The sequence below is a fragment of the Monodelphis domestica genome, chromosome 1 (genome assembly GCF_027887165.1).
Source record: "Monodelphis domestica isolate mMonDom1 chromosome 1, mMonDom1.pri, whole genome shotgun sequence".
Lineage (NCBI taxonomy): Eukaryota > Metazoa > Chordata > Mammalia > Didelphimorphia > Didelphidae > Monodelphis > Monodelphis domestica.
The window spans coordinates 756985709-757006915 of NC_077227.1; the positions used below are offsets into that span (position 1 = coordinate 756985709).

At 54.2% G+C, this 21207-nt stretch overlaps 2 protein-coding genes across 3 annotated transcripts in view; both read right to left on the reverse strand.

The window, feature by feature from the left end:
• Positions 1–7247: 7247 nt before the first annotated feature.
• On the reverse strand, positions 7248–10000 carry TTC32 (tetratricopeptide repeat domain 32). The gene is made up of 3 exons (XM_007477943.3): positions 9735–10000; positions 8375–8541; positions 7248–7908 (listed from the first exon to the last, which is right to left on the reverse strand). Exons 1-3 carry the CDS (start codon positions 9881–9883, stop codon positions 7781–7783), a joined length of 444 nt encoding a protein of 147 aa, XP_007478005.3. The 5' UTR covers positions 9884–10000; the 3' UTR covers positions 7248–7780.
• A 1732-nt stretch (positions 10001–11732) lies between these two features.
• WDR35 (WD repeat domain 35) overlaps positions 11733–21207 on the reverse strand; it is a 47603-nt gene continuing 38128 nt past the window's right edge. For both annotated transcript variants that reach the window (XM_056814849.1, XM_056814851.1), the window contains exons 22-27: positions 20645–20755; positions 19666–19830; positions 19331–19471; positions 18286–18442; positions 12561–12801; positions 11733–12340 (exon numbers count right to left, since the gene is read on the reverse strand). In XM_056814849.1, the coding sequence (XP_056670827.1) occupies positions 12190–12340; positions 12561–12801; positions 18286–18442; positions 19331–19471; positions 19666–19830; positions 20645–20755 (966 nt within the window). In that variant the 3' untranslated portion in view covers positions 11733–12189. The remainder of the gene's footprint in view (positions 12341–12560; positions 12802–18285; positions 18443–19330; positions 19472–19665; positions 19831–20644; positions 20756–21207) is intronic.

A 21207-nucleotide genomic window follows, 5' to 3' on the forward strand; every position in this document is an offset into this window, starting at 1 on the left:
ACTTTATTTTTCTCTCTGTTTGTGAAAACTTTTTCTAATAAATTTTCAACATCTATCCAAGTAGAGTCAAAAGTTTTGAATATTTTCTCCAATCTTTTTAGAATTAATATTGGCTCTTCCTCAAATGATGGAAAGTCTTCCTTGAATTTATTTAAATCTTCAGGACTGAAAGGTGTATGGTGGCTTATAGCTACCAAGTTCCATTTTTATTGAAAAGTTGGAACTTCCCTTCTGTCTCTGGGCTCCTTGCTCCGTTTTCAATGGAGTAGCTAAGAGAAGGGGAAGGAGTGGGCAAGCTGAGGGGGAGAGGTTGTGGGCCCATAGTGCCAGAAGGATGAGAGGTAGGAATAGTATGAGAAATAAACTGGGCAGGGTGGGAAGGAGGGGCAAAGAGAGAAAGGGTAGGGACTGAGGGGAGGAGGCAGAGGGAGTGGGGTAGGAGGCATGGGGAGGGGCTAGGGCAGAGGAGGAGGGGTAGTCAGCATGAGTAGGGGGAGGAGTGGGTAGGATAGAAGGAAGAGGAGTAAGTTGGTTATTTGGAGGGAATGGTTTGAGAATTAAGAGCCATATTGTGTAGAGCAGGGTGAGATAGAGATTCTGAAAATGAGGAAGTATGGAGAGATAAGTCACTCCTATTTTGGGGTGGTTTTAAATTTATTTCAGTGTTTTTCATAAAATCCATGATCTCCCCCAAACTCTCCTCCACAATGTTTGTCCAATTTTGGTTATTTTACTGAGAAGCCAGTTGTTAATTTGACTGTATACTGGCTCTAACCACATTTTTAGGTGCTTGGGTGTGGTCCTTTTACAGTTTTAATCCAGTTAACTCTTCTGAGTTAAAAGGCAGAGGGGGACAAGGCTAAAACTTTAATACAATCACTCTCTCTAGCAGGGCTCCTTTTTCCAGGTTTTTCTCACAGCTAGTTAAGAACACTCCACCAGTCAGTTAGTATTGCCAGCAGGGTCAGCTAATTGGGTTGATTGTTCCCTAGGGCAAGTGAGAGTTGGAAACCTCTTCAGCTGATTTGTGTAGATTCAAAATAAGTTATTAAAAGCTGACTTAGGGATAGTCACAACAGTAAAGGAAAAGTTTAGGAAAGTTAAGAAGATTGAGGGTATTTCATCACAGCCAATGTGGTCAGCCAGATTGTTAAATGTATGGTTGGACTGAATATATTTAATTGGTCACCAGGGATTTAATTAGTAAATCCCAAAAATGAATTACTAAAATCAGAATGAAATTTATGATAGTTTATTTTACAATAGAGGGAAGATATTAAGGAAGAGAGAGAAGAAAAGGAGAGAGAGCTCTGCCTTCCTCTGAACCAGGTAGGAATTCTAAAGCCCCAGCCAGGAGAAAGGAGTCTCAAGATGATGGGCCTCTCCAGAGGCTGATGCCTCCAGAAAGGCCAAGGAAAGGAAGTCAGCCTTTACATTCACCATGTGTCAGTTCAAGCAGATTCTTTATCAGCCGCAACCCCAGTAAAACTGCTTCTTCTTCCACTCCAAGTGTGGGGCTCCACTCCAAGTGTCTCTCTTGACTCCAAGTGTCTGTTGTTAAGGTAAAATTTAGGGTTGTTGACTAAATATATTATATTAGTGGTCGCCAGGGATTAAAATTCAATCCCAATAAAATACTCAAATCAGTTTGGGATTTTATGGTGGTTTAATTACAATAGAGGGAAGAAATTAAGAAGAAGGAAAAAAAAGGTATAAGATTTTCTCCAGCCTGGATAAGCCAAGGGAAGTTCAGAGGCCTCAGTCAAGGGGCCTTCTCAGAAGATTAAATCTAGCTCAGCTTCCCGCCACCAGGCCTCCTCCAAGATGAGGGGCCTCCTCAGAGGATAGTGCCTTCAGGAGGTAAAGGAACGGGAGAGTCAGCCTTAATTACTCATCAAGATTGATTCAGGGAAAATGCCTCACCTAAACCACACTACAGAGTTACTCCCAGTGACCTCCACTGCCAAAGTCCACCAAACTACAAGCATGCCAACTGCCACCAAAAGCTCCCAATGCCTCAGAGCATGTGTTCACAGGAAGTGATGCAAAATATATAGGCAGTACTTTACATCACTTCCTGTGTCTCACATGTACCAATGGTGGCTTAAGCTTGGCTTAGGACAGTCCAGGGGGTCAGTCAGTTGTTTCTGACTTGTCACTTGCTAGCACATGCCAGTCATAGGTGATCCTCCTCACAGTTTATCCTTAAGTGGGGGTGTATACATTCCTGGTTGCTAGAATTCTAAAGACTAAGCAGGGTGGAGTAAATCTAAAATTCGCACTGTATGTCTCTGTTTCCACTTTTAAAGACCTTTTTCTCTTGTGTCACTTGCCCTAAATTTTTATATCTACCAATCACAGCTGAAGCTCCTCTCCAGAACTGCCCACTCTTTCATAGGTGGGTCACAGATCTCCCACTCATTGTATGAAATGGGTGTTCACACCTTTTTGTGGTTAAAATCCAAAATGGGTAGATCTCCATACTCGACTTTAAGTACTGTGCTTACATTTTGGGGGATTAAAATCTAAGAACAGACAGGGGATTACAACTTAATCCTCAAAATCAAGGAAGAGCTAAGTACCTTCATTGTTACAACCAGGGGAGAGCCAAATCCAATCTTCACACATCTAAACCACCTATCTGCCTATGACTGAAGATGGGGTGAGCCTTTCTGAGACAATGTGGTTTGGTGCAAGAGAAACTGTGGGGGAACGGGCTCCCTGCTGGCCAAGAGCCAGAATGGCATAGACTCAAGTCCTCGCTGTCCCACCGAAGCTGAGTGACCCTGGGCAAGTCACTTACCCCGCCAAACCCTGAGGGGCAGATGTCTGGCCCAAGACAGAATCAGAAGAGCTCCTTGAGGGTAGGGGGCCGAGGCCTGGAGAGCAGCTAGACTATAGGGCAGGAGGGATAGAAATACATCAAGGCCCTCCAGAGCTATCCAGAGGGATATTCCCAAACAAAGCTGCTTGTTTAAAAGCATGGGGCTGAGGGCCCCCCCCTTTGGGTCCAGAATGGGTTCCCTCCCTCCCTCCTTCCCAAGGGACAGCCTCTGGAAAGACTTCCTGGACCCTAGGGCTGAAGGAGCTCCCCTGAGGTCCTCCCCTTCCCTCCTGCTGAGTACGCTCCCCATCTTGTCCCTTCCCCTATGTAGCAGTAACAGCTGCCCACGTTGGGCCTTCCTGCTGCTGAGTGGGGAAGGGCAAAGGGACAAGCCAATCCCTTCCCTTCACAAGACCTCTCTCTCTCTCTCTCTCTCTCTCTCTCTCTCTCTCTCTCTCTCTCTCTCTCTCTCTCAAATAAGGAAGTGAGTAGGTGACTTCCTCCCTCTCATCCCTAAGGCTTCCAGCATCCCTCTCCCAAAGCAGAGCCATCCACACAGGAAAAGCAAAGCGGACAAGCACATCCTCCCTGCCTAGATGGAGGAGGACAGCCAGCCCGCTGCATCCATCCTTAGACAGACAGGCCTCCAGCAAAGGCTTCTCTGCCACAGAGCCGATCCCTTCACACCCGCATTGTCACTGCGATGCTGGGAGCCCTCATCCTTGTGGCCTCCGAAGAGTCCAAACTGGGCTTCTGTGCTCTGGAGGGCCAGGAAGCAGGGGGGAAAGCTGGGAGTGACGGTGCCAACTGGGGGAGGGGGGACCCAGAGACCTCACGGGGCAGCCGCCAGTCCTCACAGCAGCCTGGAGACTCTTCAGCAGTTGGTGGCTGAACCCCTTGGAAGGGCTGCATCTGCTTGTCCACTGCCCATTGTGCTCTGTGCTCCACCAGCAGGGCTTTACTGAGTGACCCAGGCTCTCTTCGCTGCCAAATCCTCTGGCCTCACCGCCATCTGCGTTCCTTGGCCACGGCTGGCCAGTACTCCTCCTCCCTCTCCCCCAGGCATCCCTCCTGGCCCCCGTTCTTTGCTCCCTCCAGCTTTCTTTGGTGAACTGTGACTAATTCCCACAGAGAGTCACGATGGGCCTCACTTCCCTCGGCCTTTCTAGGCTCGGCGTGGCTCTCCTGCCCTCCAATGTCCCCTCTCCAGTGGGCCTCCAGCCATCCCACAGAAGCGCCCAGCCTGCCCCAAACTCTTCCCGGGCTCCTCCCAGGCCCCCTCCCTCCCTGGAGCGCTGGGCCACCTCTCAGCTCGGTCCCTCCTCTGTCACCTGGCCCCCACTCTGGGGCAACCCCTCCTCACCTCACCCCTGGATCACTGCAGGGACGTGGGGAGACCCGCCTGCCTCCGGGCTCTCCCCTCGGCGGTCCATCTGTTCAGCCACTGCAGTTCCCCCAAAGTGCAGGCCTGCTGCATCGCCCGCTCCAAGCCCTTTGCCACCTGGCTCCAGCCTCGTCACTCTCGGTCCGGCGCCACCAACCTCGTCTCCCTCCCTCTGGCCGGCTCTCCCTCCCGCAGCCACCCCTTCCCAGCTCCCTTCAGGAGGAGGCCGGGAGCGCCTGGAGGACCAGAACACGTGGGCTCTCTGCGGCTGAGGCGCTGCTGACCCCGCTGGCACCCGGCACCCACTTGCTGCCAGGCTGGAGGCCCTTCACGTGCTGCCGGGCCTTCCGGAGCTCACCTGCAGCGGGCACTGGCCGATGTAGGCTGCTCAGGGGCCGAGGCCAGAGGAAGGAGGGAGGGAAGGTGGGCGGCTTGTGGGAGCCTCCTGTGGAAGTGGGGAGCCGGTTCTACTCAGGATTTCTTTAGACGTAAACGCCCGCGGGAGGACTTCAGCCGGGACACGGGTTTTAGCAGCCCCACTAATGGCTCTCAGCCTCTGCCCTGTGGGGACAGCCCGGCTCTCACTGCAGCCACTCCTGGCCCAGCTTGAAAAGGCAGTCGGGCCTGCTAAGGGGGCACTAAGAGACGGAGCCTTTGGGGAGCGGCTCTCCTCCGCCCGTGGCCTCTGCCTGACGTGGCCTGGCCGGACCCTAGGGGCGCGCCTGGAGGCCCTGCAGCCCATGGGGAAGAGGGCGCTGGCTCTGCTCTCGCGGGGGATCTCCTGCCCGGATCAGGGGGCGCTCGAGGCCCCCAAGGTCCCTTCCGGACGTGACGATATCATCAAGTGTTAACGCTGTGTACGCTGAGACGCACCGAGATGTCTGCGAGGCTCATTCCTGTTCCTGAGGGAGAGAGCGGACAGAGGGCTGCCCCCGGCGCTGGGATCCAAGCTGGGTCCCCGCCTGCCTCTCACCCCTCTGGCTGCGGGACTCCCAGCACCCCGGCAGCTCTCCACGGTGAGGAAGTCACAGGTCCACGCCCAACGCTGCCCGTGAACGTCCAGCCGGCACGCGCCATGGTCTGGAGCTGTGCTACTCCCTCCCGTGTGACCGAGGGCAAGTTGCGTCCCCGCTATCTGCCTCAGTTTCCTCCTCTGTAAAATAATGACCCCCGCCCCCCCCCAGCTGTTGGGAGGATCAAAGGAAACACTTCTGTGAAGCTCTTAGACAGTGCTGGGCACACAGCAGGCGCTGCATAAATGCTGGCCACCAGAACGAGTGGGTGGCTGGACGCCAGGGGTGGCTTCCAGAGCATGGGAGGCACCAGTCTGGCCGGAGCATGGCCGGAAGATGGCCTTCAGCTCAGGGCCCCTCCCTGGGGGGAGACTTTGGCTAGCCGGAGTGTTCGGGGCGCTGGAGACCAGGTCGGGGAGGGAGCTAGAAATCAAGGCCACGAGGCGAGCGGGGCGAGAGGGAGAAGCAAAGGGGAAAAGGGGGGACACAGGATCGGCCTTCCCAGCCGGGGGGCCTCAAAGCGGCCTCGGGGCCACGCTGCTGCTCTTCAGGGGAGACTCGTTTGGTGCCTCTCCTGGATTCCGGCCGTCCACCAGGCACCCACCAGGCCGTGAGGACCATCTGTGCCCCCGGACGCCTTCGGCCGACCCTCGGAGAGCACTCCGGAGCCTTCCGAGTCCGAGGCGGATGGAAGCTGCCACGACGGCCGACCAACGTCCGGCATGACGCGTCCATGACGAGGCCAGGCCTGGGGCATGGCTTGGGGCCAGCCTGGTATTCCAGGCAGTCTCCCGCTGGGGGAGGGGCAGAGCCGTCTGTCATCTGCCTCCTTCCAGAGGCTCTTGTCTCAGGAGAGGGGGAGGGGCAGACTGTCCTGGGGCTCCTCACTCTGAATGCATGAAGATCTGGCTGCTTTTGAAGGCCGCTTGGCTTTTCTGGAGCTCAAACGAGGCCCTGGACGTGCCCTGCATTCGCTTCCCCCATAATTCAGATGCGTCAAGTCGGGCCACTGGCAGCAGAATCTGAACTTGTGAGGCCGAGTTCTGAGATAAAGAAACCTCTTTCCCCTTTCACCGTGCCAGGAAAGCGGGCCGGCCCACTAAAACAGAGCTCGGGCGTTTCTTTGCGGCGAATGGGAAAGGGGAAACCACCAGCGCCTGCCAGGATCGGCGGTGGAAGGGCTCAGCTTTGATGCAAAGAGCCGCGGAGCCTCCCCGGGACGGAGGCCTTTGGGGAAACGGAGCCGATTGGTCAACATTCCTGCAACTCCAAGCTGCTTTTCCCCAATAAAAGTCCCGAGACGCCGCCCTGGAGCAAATGAACCACTCCAAAAACAGCCCCCGAAGGCAGTCTTTTGGCCCGTCAGGCTCAGTCTCCTCCTGCACACAGCTGCACTCCGAGTCGTCCCCCGATTTTGCCAGGCCTCCCGTATGGACTCCTTTCCATGACGTCACCCGCTTGCAGAGTCGCTGCCGTCATCCAGTCATTTTCCCCCACGAAGGCTGATGGTAATTGTGTCTGAAGGGCCGCTTCTTGCTCTTCCCCTCGGTGAAAGCCCAGCCAAGAGCCCTCTGTCCTTCGTAGCCCGGACCCCAGAGATCATGGGGTTCGTTGTGAGCCCCAAGAGGGCTTCAAGGGCTCTCCCCTGCCTGGGAAAGAACCCAGATCTCCAGCGGCTAATCAAAGTGAGGAGGGGATGGGATGGAAAAGCAGCCAAGATCCCAGAACACCAGACAAGGAGGCTTTAGTTCCCCAGCTGGACCCCTCTGGCAGTCTGAGAAGGCGGCCTTGAACCCCTTCTTAGAATGTTTCTAAAGTCATAAAATAAAACACCAAAGATTACAAAGGAAATCGGCGCTATTAAAATAACCTCCAAAATCATTTTTCCCAAAATTCGTGGATCCCACACGGAGAGGCTCTGCTTTGGTCTGTTTTTCTTCGATGTCCAGCAGAAATCTGGGGCGGGACGTCCTCAGCCCCTTTTTCGGGATGACACAGCTAAGAATTCCCTGCTGCGAGTCAGAGCAACAGAAAACTGGATTTTGCTTTATTTCTACAGCACTTTATCGACCTTGTGGACCCGATCCCGACCCCCCCCACTGGCTGCACAGAAGCTCAGGAGGAAGAGGACGGGGTAGGCATGCAAAGTGCTTTCTCGACAACACGGAAGGATGGGAAGATCCAATCAGGCCTTGCTGAGGAAGGGCTTGCTCCTCCTTTCTTTCCTGTTCAAAGCGCCAAGGCTTGTTTCGCCAGAGGCAGACTACAAAGTGGGGCGACTCGAGAAACACGGCACACGGCTGTGAAGCTCAACCGCATCGCGCCGTTGAGCCATCAGAACACAGAAGAGTCGCTACTTGGCACCAGCAAGATGAGGACGTGGGTTCTCTCTCTCTGAAGCCCACCTGGGCTCGCGTCTCTACCTTACATGTGAATGAACGTGAGCCCAGGGAGTCTGGCTTTGGTCAGCCACAAACAAACAGCCACAAACAAGGACAAACAAGCAATCACAAGCAGGCCACGGGGAAGATCAGTAAAGCTCGGAGGGCGGCGGCGCTCTTAATCGGTTCTTTTTTGCTTTTCTTCTTTGTCTAGAATGGTCTGTCTTAAGCTCAGCACAGCATCTTGGAAGCCGGGATTCAAGGCTAACACTCTCTGGAAGTCCTCAAAGGCGTCATCGAACTGTCCTGTAGCACAAGGAGAAAACCGGGGAGGCGTCTCAGCTCCGCTGCCCAGCCGCGCTCCGGGGCATGAGCTTTCCAAACACTCGCCCGCCCTCTGGGAGTCCCAATTCTGAGGGCAAAGAGGCCATTCCGTAGGAGCCTCGACCTCCGGCTCGCGCCCCGACACGGAAGAGAAACCGAAGGCCCGAGTGGATAAAAAGGCCACGAAGCCAGGAAAAGACTTCAGCAACTGTCCTTTCTGCCTGCCTTTCTCTCTCTCTGTAGTAAGGAGCCACTCTAAGGCAGAGGAGCAGCGAGTGAGGTCACAGGGGAAGCCAGGTTCTCCCGACTCCGGGCCGAGCCACCAGGCCGCCCTCCTTGAACCTGCCTTTTCATCGCTAAAGGGGAAGCCAGGCTCAGGGCCCGGCCCCCACCCCCACTCTGAAGGCCACTCTTCAGGGAACCCCGAAAGACAAGAGCCAGTCCTCACCCATCCGGTAAAATATCAAGCCTCGGTTGTAGTAGGGCACCTCGAACTGGGGAAGGGCTTCGATGGCCGCGGTGTAGTCCTCCACGGCCTCCGGGAAGTCCACCCGAAGGTACCTGATCTGCCCCCTGTTGTTGTGGGCCACGGCCAAGTCCTCGGGCGAGCGCAGGCTTCAAAGCAAAACAGACAATTGGGCTTCTCCCCCGCCCCGCCGCTCCTCGGCCACAGGCCGCCCCGTCAGAGCTGGGGGGACTCTGGGGCCGGGAGCGCCCTCTGCAGAGGCCCTGCAGGAAGCCTTCCCGCCCCCCACTGCCCGGCACACACCCAGTCTGGGGCTTGCTTAAAGTCCGGAGCCACCAGAGAATTTCTGAGCAAGCACACTAAGAACGTCCTTCCCGCCACGCTTTGGTGTTCAGTCCTGACTCTTGGTGACTCCTTTGGGGGCTTTCTTGACAAAGAGGCCATTTCATCCTCCAGGTCATTTTACAGAGGAGGAAACTGAGGCACGGGGCAACGTGACACAGCTAAATGTCTGAGGCGGACCCGACTCCCAGGCTGCCCCAGGCCATTCTTTACCTATAATAACTACATGGGACATTTGGTTATGCAACATGCAATTACCGGATTCCCTGTTACATACATATTTTAATGTTTACTTATTTTCATCCTGGAATATAGCAGCTAGAACATTTCTGAGGCAGGATTTGAACTCAGATCTTCCACCAGAGCCCAGGGCTCCAAACCCCTGGGTATCACCAAGCTTCCCCCCAAGGCCACAGACCCGGTGAATCCTGGGAGCTGATGGAGGCCAGGAGCCTGGGAAGTCCTGGAGCCGGGGAGGGGCCAGCAGCGGAGATGGGGTGTCCTCCGCGGCTGGGGGGGGGGGGTCAACCCTAGGCTCGGGATCATCCTCGCGGCAGGACCAGCCCTCTCTTCTCATAGGCACAGGAGCCCGCCCCGCGCCCCGCCCCCAACTTTGCTGACAGGAGTGGAGGGAGGGAAGGAGAGGCCGAACTCTCCCCCCTCCCCCTGCCCTTCTTCCTTGGAGGCTCGCGGAGACTTTGTGCTCGGGGGTAGCGTTAGCTCTTTGGTGCCGAAGGGGACGGAGGACCCCAACGGCTGGGGCCTCTGAATGCAGAAGACATTCCCGGCCGAGAGAGGTCCCGCAGGGCTCCGACACTGCCATTCTACAGACAAGGAAACATGCCCTCCGAGGCCCGCCTGCCTCAGTTTTCTCTCCTGCAAAGCCGAGGCCTAGAGGAACCCGCCGCCCCGCCGGCCCGTCCCCCACCCCCGGCCTCAGTTTCCCCGAGATGACACCACCAGTGAGCGCCCGCTTCCCTCCAGCTCTCGCGAGACTCACGGGGCGGCGCGCGCTCCCCCTTCTGCGAAGGAGCACTGTTGAATGTAGGCCGAATAGAGCGCCTCGGCCTTGTCGTACTCCCCACGATGGAATAGAGCGTGGGCCTCGGCCAAGGGCTTGTCCCCGCTGTCAGGAGCCTGCCCTTCCATGGCGGCCGAGCCTTCTCTCCAGGGGGGTGGGGCAGGGGGCGCGCCCAGTGGGAGGAGCTCATCCTTCTCGCGAGGTTTGGTGCTGCGGCATCCGGCCACCGTAGGCTGCGCGCTCTGGCCCCTAGAAAGATCACGTGAGGGAAGTAAGGCAAAGGATCCGGGCCGTTTCCTTGGAGAAAAGACGGGAATGTGCATGAGCGGCCAGCAGGTGGTGCCGTCCCTCCGCCGTGTCCACGCGGAAGCCCGTGCTCCCCGCCCACCCACGCGCCTCGCTTTCCTGCTGTGGGGAGCCCCCTCCCAAGCTAAAGAGGAGGAGACTGAGGCGGGGTTGGGGAGCCCTTCTCAGCCCATCGCCCTCGGAACTGGGGTGTCCGCTGCGCACGGTGGCCCTGCTAGGCAGTTCCAAGAAGGCCGGAGAACCCCAGTGCAGCGCCCCAGTCACTCCGGGATGGGGCCGCCCCCACAGCCAGAGAAGAGCTTGTGCAGGCCCCGAGGGAGGCTGGCAACCAAGCTAAGGAGAAAGAAGCCCAGCCCCCTGCCTGCCGAACTCGGACGCTGGGGAAGAAGGGAGACACCTGGGCCTCACCGCCACCCCCCTCCCCTTAGGAAAGCTCCCCCGGAGCCCAACTCTGCCCCGCCCCCATGGCCCCACACACCTCGTGGCGTCGTGGGCTCAGCTCAAGGACAGCCTCCAAAGGCCTTGTGACCATTGGCAAGCTTCCCCACCTCTAAAATGGGGAGATGAGGCATGGAGTGCCTCCCTCACCACGTGGCCCTCAGGATCCATCGGAGGAGTGAAAAGGCTCTAAAAAGCGTTGGAAGGCCAGGAGCAGCAGCACCGTGGAAAGCGTCCGGGCTCAGGGCCTGCCTCTACGAGGCTCTCCCAACTGTGCACTCCAGCCGTGTCACAGCGGCCGACTGACTGCCCCTCGCCCACCCCTGCTGGACACCTTTCCCTCCTGGACTGCTGACCCTCTTCGGAGTGGAAGTTCCAGGAGGGCGGGGGTGCTTTTGCCTGTGTAGCCCCTGTTGAGCAGGGCCGAGTGGAGCCGCCTCTGCCCCAGATAACTAGCTAGCCAGCCCTCGTTCCCATTCCCACACCTACCCTGGCCCTCTGTTACACAGGCTCCCACCCCACCCGTGTTTCCTTCTGCTGCCACACGGCAATGCTGCCCCCGTGGCCAGGGCTCTGGACGAAATCTCAGCTTCCTGAAAGCATCCAAGTTCACGGGAGATACTTCCCTCCGCTTTGGCCAGCGGGAGCCCAGAAGGATCACCAAGTCAGCTCACATTACTCCTGGAGGGGGCCAAGCCCAGCCAGCCTCTCCTGCGGCCCCAGGCACCTTCCCTGTCACAGCCCCGAAGCCCCTGGGGGTCTCTGCTTTGGCCAGTATCCCCAGCACTTAGCCCTTGGTAAATGGAGGCTTGTCCAATCTGTGGTTTTATCCAGCTGTTGGGAGTGTTAACAAATGAGCCGGCATCTTTCCACAAAAGACTAGGAGCGCCAGAGGTTGGTGCTGAGGCCTCATCTCCCCCAGACCACAGAAACAGTACCTAGACTTCCCTTCTTTGGCTTCAGGGACTTGCGAGCTTCCCTGCCTCTCCTGGGCCTCTGGCACTAGACTGAGCGGCCACAAATGCGGCCTGCTCAGGGCTGGCCTCCCTCCCATTCGCCTTATTCATAGGCATTCAATAGGGCAGGTTTCACCAGATGGAAGTTCTAAGACATTCTTCAGTCAGTCAGAGCCCCCCATCTCCTCACAGCACTCCCAGATCCTATCGGAGGACATGCCACAACACCCATTTAAGCTGGCTGTAAGAAGAGAATCACAGCTTCACACAAAGAAAAGCCATTTGAGTACCCAGATAACGTTTATTCTCCATGAAAAAGGATCCGTCATATAAAAACCCAAGATCTCTGCCCTCAGAACAGACCCGGCTAACTTTCCACATGACCCTCTAGAGACCCAGGAAGGCACAGAACGCTGAGCACTTGGCCCAGAGAATGGAGGAGCAGGCCCCTGCCCTTCTGGGGTTCTGGCTGACCCCTCTGCCTGACGGACCCAGACCCAGCCAGAGCACCTTGATCCCTGTGGTCGCAGCGCTGTTTAGATACACCTAGAGCTACCTTTGTACCCGCAGACATGGCCACCAGGACATTATCTAAAAGGAAAGCAGTGCCTGGTGGGCTCGGGGAGACGGGGTATTTGGTCTTGGGAGTCCAGACCCCCATGCCTCACACACAGGGTTCTTCACCAGAGAGAGGTCCATATCTGTGTGCTCACTCATGTTTGCCCAGCCAGCTGCTACCCAACTGAGCTGTGGCACAAGGGGCAGAAGTTGTAGTTGCTTATCTCCTGAGCCAGGACACAGTGCTTGCACACATTGCACATCCAGAACTGGTACTCCATGATGGGGCTTCCTGTAGCTACACATGTTGGCAGCTTCCCTTCTCCCCTGCAAGGAGGAGAAAGGAAAGTCAGGCTCCCTCCCCCAGGCCTCTGATGGAAGGCCCCTTCAGGGGCAAATGCAGCTGCCTCCTGGGGAATGGGGGAAAGACCACGGGGGACACCCCTGGACAGGATAGGCTGGGGAGGTGCCTTCTGGGAGGGGACAACCACTGGAGGGCCCCCCTGAATCAGGGGAAGCTGGGGAAGCCCCACTTCCCCTACCCTACCCCTCCAGGATGCTGTCCAGCTCTGATTTGCGGTTGTCCTTGGGAGTGTGCTTGGTGAAGATCTCCAGGGCTAGGTCCTCATATTGCTGCTTCTGCTCAGTGCTCAGGCTCTCCAAGGACTCCAGCTTAATGAAGGCTTTGGAGCAAGTGCCAAAAGCCCGGCTGGCACAGCCACACAGAGCCAGCAGGGAGTAGATCTCCACGGCAGGGATGATGTCCTCGTAGTCTCGTAGGTGGAGAGCTAGGAAGCCAGACATGAAGTGAATCTTTATGAGTGGGGCCCCATAGGGCCTGGGAAGAGGCCATGGAGGATGGAGGGCAGAGGTGAGGGTGGGGTGCTCATTTAAAGAGACCCTAGGGAGGGCAGCTGGGTTGCTCAGTGGATTGAGAGCCAGGCCAAGAGATGGGAGGTCCTGGGTTCCAATTGATTTAAAATGATTGAGGTCTTAAACTGTAGTGAGTTAAAATGGTGGAAGATATAAATTGTGATAGATATAAGAGAGAGTGAGTAATTTTGACCGCAGAAATATGTTTCACTACAGTGTCTTGGTTTTAAATCAAATATAAGGTGGTCGCCAGGGAAATATTCCCAATTATTCAAACACCCAAGTCAATTGGGTTTTATAGAGATTTTAATTAACAATACAATGAGTAATCAAAGAGAGAAAGAGTAAGAAAGGAATAAGTATGAAGGGCCTCAAGCCAATATGGCCTAGACCAGAGCCTTAAGAGAGGAATCAGTCAGTTTTTTAACACTCACCACAAGATCTGTCTAAGTAAGGATTTCTAATGACACCAGGCCAGCAGCATCTCAGCTGCTTTCACCAGCTCCCTCCTCCATCTGAATGTTTCAGAATCAGTCTCCTCAGAATGAGTCTCTCCAATCTGAATGTTTCAGAATGACTTCCCAGCTCTTCCCTGAGCTCTTATTTTTAAGGGTAAAATCTTCTCTGTCACCTCCCCTAAGTCCTTACATCTACCAATCACTGTAGATGTTTCTAAAGGACTGCCCATTTTGAATTCACAGCTGAGTAGTTTTAATCTCTTTAGTAAGTCAGGAAAAAAATGCTGCTGTGTCGACAAATTTCATTAGAAAAAACCTCTGAATAAGTTATATCACCCTTTTAGGTTTAAGTAGTTTACAAGTTGCCCCACCTTTATAGGTACTTAGTATCCCATTGTATCGATTCTAAAACAGTCATGACTCAAAGAACTTCCTGTCCCTTCCATAAGCATGGATCAAAGCACTTTCATTGTTCTCAAGGAGCTCTCTGTCCTAAAGCAGTCCTAAGTAGGGTGGAGTAGGGATATTCCCAAGGCAAGGAGCCCTCACATTCAAGTAGAATTCTCACTGTCTGCTAGGGAATTTTTTTAAGTAGAAGATTCCCCAATGGGGAAATTTCCAACATTCATAAGTCTGAGAAATTTTAAGGTTTACAATATCTGGCCTCAGACACTTCCTAGCTATGTGACCCTGAACAAGTCACTTAACCCCAATTGCCTAGCCCTTACTGCTCTCGGGACTAAGTCACGGTATTGCTTCTAAGACAGAAAGGAAGAGTTTTAAGTAAATAAGAGACCTTAGGGGCGTGCATATAGAGATAGAACATGCCCAATGCCCTCTACGTTCTCAACCCTGGTTATTAGACTTTCACTGAAACAAAGGGGAAAAGGGAAACTTGGACTATTTCATATGTAGTAACACCAAGCTTTTTACCCAAGTCTTTGGCAACCCTTTTGAAGGGAAAGGAGAATCCAGAATTGCGCCCAGCCCTGTCCTGCCCTATCTACTTCTCCAGGGCGGGCAAGGAGGAGAGGGGTTGCAAAGACCACACTGATCTCAAACCACCCACAAACACTGATCAAACTGGCATCACTCTAAGAGATGTGGCCCTTGTCCACCAGCCACCAAACGGAGGCACTACTGTACTTAAGAAGGAATGATGTTCTCAGCCTGGAAGGTGAAGCCACATAGGATAGCATGGAATCTCCTTGTAGAAGCAAATCAAGGAGCTGGACTCACCACCCACCCAAATGCAACAAGACATTAATTTAGCTGCACCCTTCCTCACCTTGCACAAAGGGTCCCCGTGAGCAGAAATGCCAAGGCCACGGAGCAGAATAAAGTCCACCAAGAGCATGATAAGAAGTCCTGCCCTGCCCACAAGGACCCTGACAAATGGGAAAGATGAACTGCAGACAACCAGAAAGGCCTCCTTCTCAAAGGGCAAATAGCCACCACTCAGTCTCGTATTTCCTGTGGGTGAGGAGCTGGGGGCACAATGCCACAACTGGGAGAAGGCCAGTGGCAGGGTCAGGACTCCCAGCCACTCCGACAGAGTAGAACATGGGACTGAATGAAATCAGAGACTCCTGAACTACAGGAATGTGAAGCCTTACGCTTGGCTTCCAACATATATATGATACTGGCTAAGAGACAAAAAGGAGGATCAGTGGCATAGACTTAGGGTAAGTGACCTCAGCAAGACAGTCTATGATAAACCCAAAGATCCCAGCTTTGGGGACCAAAATCCACTATTTGATTTAAAAACTGCTGGGAAAATTGGAAGACAGTGTGGGAGAAATTAGGCTTGGATCAACACCTCACACCCTACACCAAGATAAACTCAGAATGGGTGAATGACTTTAACATAAAGAAGGAAACTATAAGTAAATTAGGTGAACACAGAATAGTATACATGTCAGACCTTTTGGAAGGGAAAGACTTTAAGGCCAAGCAAGAGCTAGAAAATAATACAAAATGCAAAATAGATAATTTTGATTACATTAAATTAAAAAGGTTTTGTACAAACAAAACCAATGCAGTCAAAATTAGAAGGGAAACAGCAAATTGGGAAACAATCTTCATTACAAAAACCTCTGACAAAGGTCTAATCACTCAAATTTATAAGGAACCAAATCAATTGTACCAAAAAATCAAGCTATTCCCCAGTTGATAAATGGGCAAAGAAATCAAAACTTTAAGCACATGAAAAGGTGTTCTAAATCCCTTATAATCAGAGAAATGCAAATCAAAACCACTCTGAGGTATCACCTCACACCTAGTAGATTGGCTAACATGACAGCAAAGGAAAGTAATGAATGCTGGAGGAGATGTGGCAAAGTCGGACATTAATGCATTGCTGGTGGAGTTGTGAATGGATCCAACATAGTGCAATTTGCAACTATGCCCAAAGGGTGATAAAAGAATGTCTGCCCTTTGATCCAGCCATAGCACTGCTGGGCTTGTACCCCAAAGAGATAATGGAGAAAAAGGCATGTACAAGAATATTCATAGCTGCACTCTTTGTGGTGGCAAAAAACTGGAAAATGAGAGGATGCCCTTCCATTGGGGAATGGCTGAACAAATGGTGGTATATGTTGGTGATGGAATACTATTGTGCCAAAAGGAATAATAAAGTGGAGGAATTCCATGGAGACTGGAACGACCTCCAGGAAGTGATGCAGAGCGAAAGGAGCAGAACCAGGAGAACATTGTACACAGAGAATGATGCACTGTGGTACAATCGAATATAATGGACTTCTCTACTAGCAGCAATCCAATGATCCAGAACTATTCAGAGGGACACATGAGAAAGAACACTATCCACATCCAGAGGAAGAACTTTGGGAAAAGAAACACAGAAGAAAAACAACCACTTGATCACATGGGTCGGTGGGGCTATGACTAGAAAAGTGGACTCTAAAAGATCACCCGAGTGCAAATACTAATAATAAGGAAATGCATCTTGATCTATGGCACATGTTAAACCCAGCAGAATTGTGTGTCATATATGGGAAGGAGTTGGGGGAGGGGAGGGAAGGAACATGAGTCTTGTAACCATGGAAAAGTATTCTAAATCATCTAATTAAATCAAATTTTAAAAATAAAAGCAAATGCCAACTCTGAATAAGCAAACACACAAGTAAAAGAAAAATCTGAATACCACGATGCAAGAAAAGAGAAAACTGTCCAGAATTCTGAACACACAAAGTGACAACTGAAAGAACTCACAGATCACTTCCAGCAAAAGCCTATGCTGCAAATTCCAATCCACACAGTGGCAACAGTTAACTATCCTAATGACAATGAATTCTGACCAGGTGAAAGACCTTCAAATGTAAATAAGGAAAAGAAATCTGAACAAAACAAGATGACTCTGTATCCGCCAGAAAGCACAGAAGGCAATAATGTGCTTTGAAGATTATACACAAACCTGAGCCTAACAATCGATGAAGAAAAATGATTTTAAATAAAAAAGGTTTAAATATTCTTACAAACACAACAAGATTGCACCGATTCTTTGCTTTGCAAACGTTGCAGACAACAGAAATACAAGTGAGGCAAACAAATATAGCAATAAGGGAAGTCATCATCATCAAAAACCACCTAATAATGGGATCATTAAAAGATTTCTTTCTTAAAGGCACCCAGAACCACCTACTCTCTACCACATCACCTTCCAAAAATCAGTGATATAATGCCTTGCAACAAATTTTGGAGCAGCATAACCCACAAAAAGATGGAGTGAAATAATGTTTCGGCCCAAAACAACTTGGAGAAGATGATGGTTAGGGGTTGAGAAGTTTACAGTTCATCCTACAGATACTAGGGAGCTCTGCACATATTTTCAGAGGCATATTTGTGTTTCTGGAATATCAATTTGGCATCTGAGTAGAAGGAAGAGGAAGAAGGAAGGGAGCCCATCAAGAGACCAGCCAAGAAGGAGAAACTTAAAAGAGAAGGGGGCACATGCCAGAGACAGCCAAGTTGGGGCTTGAGAGCACAGGCTGATAGAGTCAAAGGGAAGGACCAAGAATGACTCCTCCCAAGCTGGACACCTGGACGATGTGGACAAGAGGCCACCAGGCTCCCAGGTTATGCTGAGGCTTCCTTCCTGTCTGCCATCTCAACCTCCGGGAAGCCAAGACCCTCAGCAAGAAGGTGATGTCTCTGAGGAAGCCTTTATTGAAGGAACAGTCTGGGGGTGACGGCCAAATCACGTTAGGCTGGGCTTCCCTGTGTTCTAGCGAGTTTAGATTCGAGGGATTCATAATATAATCATGGAAGCACCCAGGACCGAGTTCCAAGGCCAGGTCTGCTCACTGTGATGCCCTCCCCACTCCCCAAGGATTAGGCCCCTTCCCTGGCACTGTGCATCTGGAGTCTCTACCATAAAATGGGGAGCTCCTTGGCGCATGCAGGGGACCTGCCATTCTTATGACGGCCACTGTCCAGCCCAGGATACATTATTACGGCTGACTGATTGACCTTATGTTTCTGACAGGCCAGAGGGAGCACCGCCCTGGAGATGAGGGCTAGGCCTGAAGTCCCACAGCCTGCACTCCAGCTTCACCTCGAGCAGCGGCAAGCTGTTTGAAAGTGGGAACGGCCAGGAGGAAAGGATGTTACGAACCTGGAGGCAGCCTGATGTGAGGAGCTGAACTGACAAAGGAGGGGAGCCCCACTGCATGTCTCTGGAATCAAGGGGGCTTCCATCAAAGGGAATCGGCTCTTTTGAGCTGCAAGGCTGAGGCTGCCCGGCTTCAGGGCTCATAGGCAGGGCCGTCACGAACTCCAGCGCGTCAGGGTGCAGCCAATGCCCCTCTTCACCAAAACCCAAAGGGGGAGCACCCTGAGCTTCCCCATCTTGTTTCTGTCCAGCTGCCCAGATGAGGTGAGGCTCACTAGTCGCCTGCTTTCTGCCCCAGACCCCGAGCTCACCTGTCTTTAGAGCAGTGTCCACGTAGCCCTCGTACAGCTGCCTCTGGGCGAGGATGAAGAAGTGGTAAGCTTCGGCCCCTCTCCAGGCGTTGTCTGTGAACCGATTGGCCGAGGACAGGACCTCCTCCTCCAGCAGGCCGGCCAGGGCAGAGGTGGCCTACGAACACACAAGCCATGGGACACTCACCCTTCCAGGCAGGCGGGTGGGCCAGGGCCCTGGCACAAGCCCCGAAGGACGGGCTGGAGTTTTCCGGGTAACAGCAGTGGGGCTTCTCTGGCACGCCGAGGGCAGCAGAACAGTCAGCAGCCCTGGGAGGACCCCGTCGGCTGCTGGGGTTCTTGTTGACTGGCATTCCTGAAAACACGGACGTGCTGGAATGCCAGTCTCCGTCCCGAGGAGCCTGGCACCGAGCAGCACCCGTGGGGGCGGGTCCCCTCAATTCTAGGAGCAGCTCTCGGCCACCCGGGGACGAGGCTCAGCGGAGGACCACCCGGCAGGGACTACAGGCAGAGGAGGAGGGAAGAGACGCCTGTTTAAGCAGCATCTACTCTGGGCCAGGCCTGGCCTGAGCTCTTTGACCCTCTAAAGTGACTGCTCGTAGCATGTGCCGATGAGGAAATGGAGGCAGGCAGAGGGGAAGGGATTCCCACAGGCACAGAATTTTAGCGTCTAAGGTTGGATTTGAACTCAGGGCTCCTGCCCCTCGGCACGTGTGCCACAAGCCACCGTCACTTCCAACATAGATTGTCGTCTCACTTCAGCTGGGTCCTAGCTAAGCAGCTGTGGCTTGTCCTTGGGCTTGTTCCGCTTGGGGGAAGGAAGGAGACTCCCAACTCCCGGAGACTGCAACTGGCCATTTCAGAGACTTCCCATTTGGACACATGCTGTGGTCAGCTGGGGTTATTTTTCCAAGGGATTTACTGACGAGAAGAAGGCGCTTCCACGGGGGAAAGCAGGGCTGGTTCTAAGAGGCTGACAAGCCCCACGAGACCACGACCCCCCGAGGGGCTCCCCAACCCCTCTCGCGGCCGGCCGGGCTCTCACCTCTGAACTCTTCCCTTTCACCTTTCCCCTCTGGGCGTTCTTCATCTGTTCGTGGTACTGCTCTATGAGCAGGGCCGACAGCACGTAGAGCTTCTTCACGCGCAGAGGCTTGGTCCTCTTCTTGGCCTCCTCATCTGCAATCTTGGAACAGACAGTGTGATGGGGGAGGCCCTGCCTTCTGCCAGCCCCGGGAGAAGCTCCCGGAGGAGGCTAAAGAAGGCTCCCCGGGGGCGCCGGGTGTGGAGCGTCTGCCCGGGCCAAACGAGACCGGCGGGCAGGCATGAGGGCCTCTCTGGAGGGGGAAGGCCCGGCGCCCCCCCCGGACGTGGCCGTACCTTGAACATGAGTTTGGCAGCATCGAAGAAGTAGTTGGCCTTCCGGTAGAGCTCGATGGCGTCCAGGGTCTTGTTCTTCTCCAGCAGGTGAGACGCGTAGCGAGCCAGCAAGGAGCCGATCTCCTTCATGCTGTGGTTTTTGGCCAGCTCCACTGCCTTGTTCCACTGAGGGGACACAAGAAGCCGCCGTGTTTGCGCGCCTGAGCCAGGGGGCAGCCACGACCGTCCGCAGCGGGGGGCCCGCCTGGGTTGGTGCGAAAGCAGGGCCCACACGGACGACAGCACTCAGCTTGTCGTGCCTGGCCAGCACCAGAGGCAGGGAAACAAAAACGCTTTTCCCTCCAGCCAGGCAGAAGGTGCCATCGGGGGCACGCACAGTGTTTTTCCCTTTCCTGCCCGCTACACATTCCCACCTTCCAGACCACGGACGGAGCCACACTCGGCCTGGGTCCGTGGGGGGCTCCTCCCGCAGCCTCTGACCCAACAAGAGACAAACCAGCACCCCATAAGATGTAAGAAAAGAAGCCACCAGCCTAACGGTGCACCCAGCCCACAAGCGCCTCCCTTGTGTCTGCAGGGCTCTGCGCAGACCAGGCCCTGCCTTCAGGGCTCTTCAGCTCAGCCAAGAAGGCCGAAGCGGCTCCAAGGCTGAGGGAGCGCGAGGTCCTGAGGGAGGCCTCTGGTGGGAGGCACAGCAGCTCTGAGAGAGAACCTCCTGGGCCTCCCCAGAGCCTTCCTCACCGACAGCAACACCTCCCCGCCCAGTCATGTCCCAAGAACCAGCTGACAAACCTGGCAAAGCTCCTACTGAGCAGCAAATGGAGGGCCCTTCTTTCTGCCCCTCCACCTCCCCACAGCACCCCACTGTCCGGCTCCCCCCAAGTCTGTCCTAAACCCGACACCCTAGGCCAAGCTGAGTGCCCCTTCAGTCAGAATCAGCCCCTTGTTGTGGATGGCAAGGGGCCCACGGGGAGCCTACCTGGTTCAGGTGCACACAGGTGTCCACGGCAGCTTTGGGCTGGTTGCACTTCAGAAAGGCGGCCACGGCCTGCTCACACATTCCGACCCTCACAAACATCTGGGCGATCTCCTAGAGCAAGGACAGAACCAGAGACGCTGATAGCTGGGTGCAGGCCTGGTCAGAGCTGCCTGAAGAGGCAGAGGACGGAGGGGGCTCAAGGAGGAGGTGGCCTGTCCTAAACCACATTCAGAGCCAGAGCATCAACTCTCCGTGTTTACGTTAGAGCCAAAGGAGGCGCCCAGGGCAGGCTCCAAAGCCAGGCTGTCTGTCTGTCGGCAGACTCTGGACCCTGGAGCCCACCCACTACTCCTCTGTGTGCGCTGTAGCTGGGCCCCTGACTCAGTCTTGGCGGTCAGTATTGGGGGGAGGGAGGGCTAAGGGTGAACCTGGAGTCCTGAAAGCACCCTCCAGAGGGCTTAGCCACACTGGCCAATGAGGGACAAGCGCAGCTCATGGGGAAGGGGACAGTGTTCCAACTACTCAGCTGACCACTCCATCCCCAGGACAGCGTCCAGGCCGTC

Bases quoted from the DNA above. Each gene is read 5' to 3' on its own strand.
- TTC32 (XM_007477943.3), bottom strand. From the start codon at position 9,883: ATGGAAGGGCAGGCTCCTGACAGCGGGGACAAGCCCTTGGCCGAGGCC. The intron at 8,542-9,734 runs GTGAGTCTCGCG...TTTGCTTTGAAG, and splicing joins GGGGGAGCGCGCGCCGCCCC to CCTGCGCTCGCCCGAGGACT. The intron at 7,909-8,374 runs GTGAGGACTGGC...CTTGTGCTACAG, and splicing joins CTTGATATTTTACCGGATGG to GACAGTTCGATGACGCCTTT.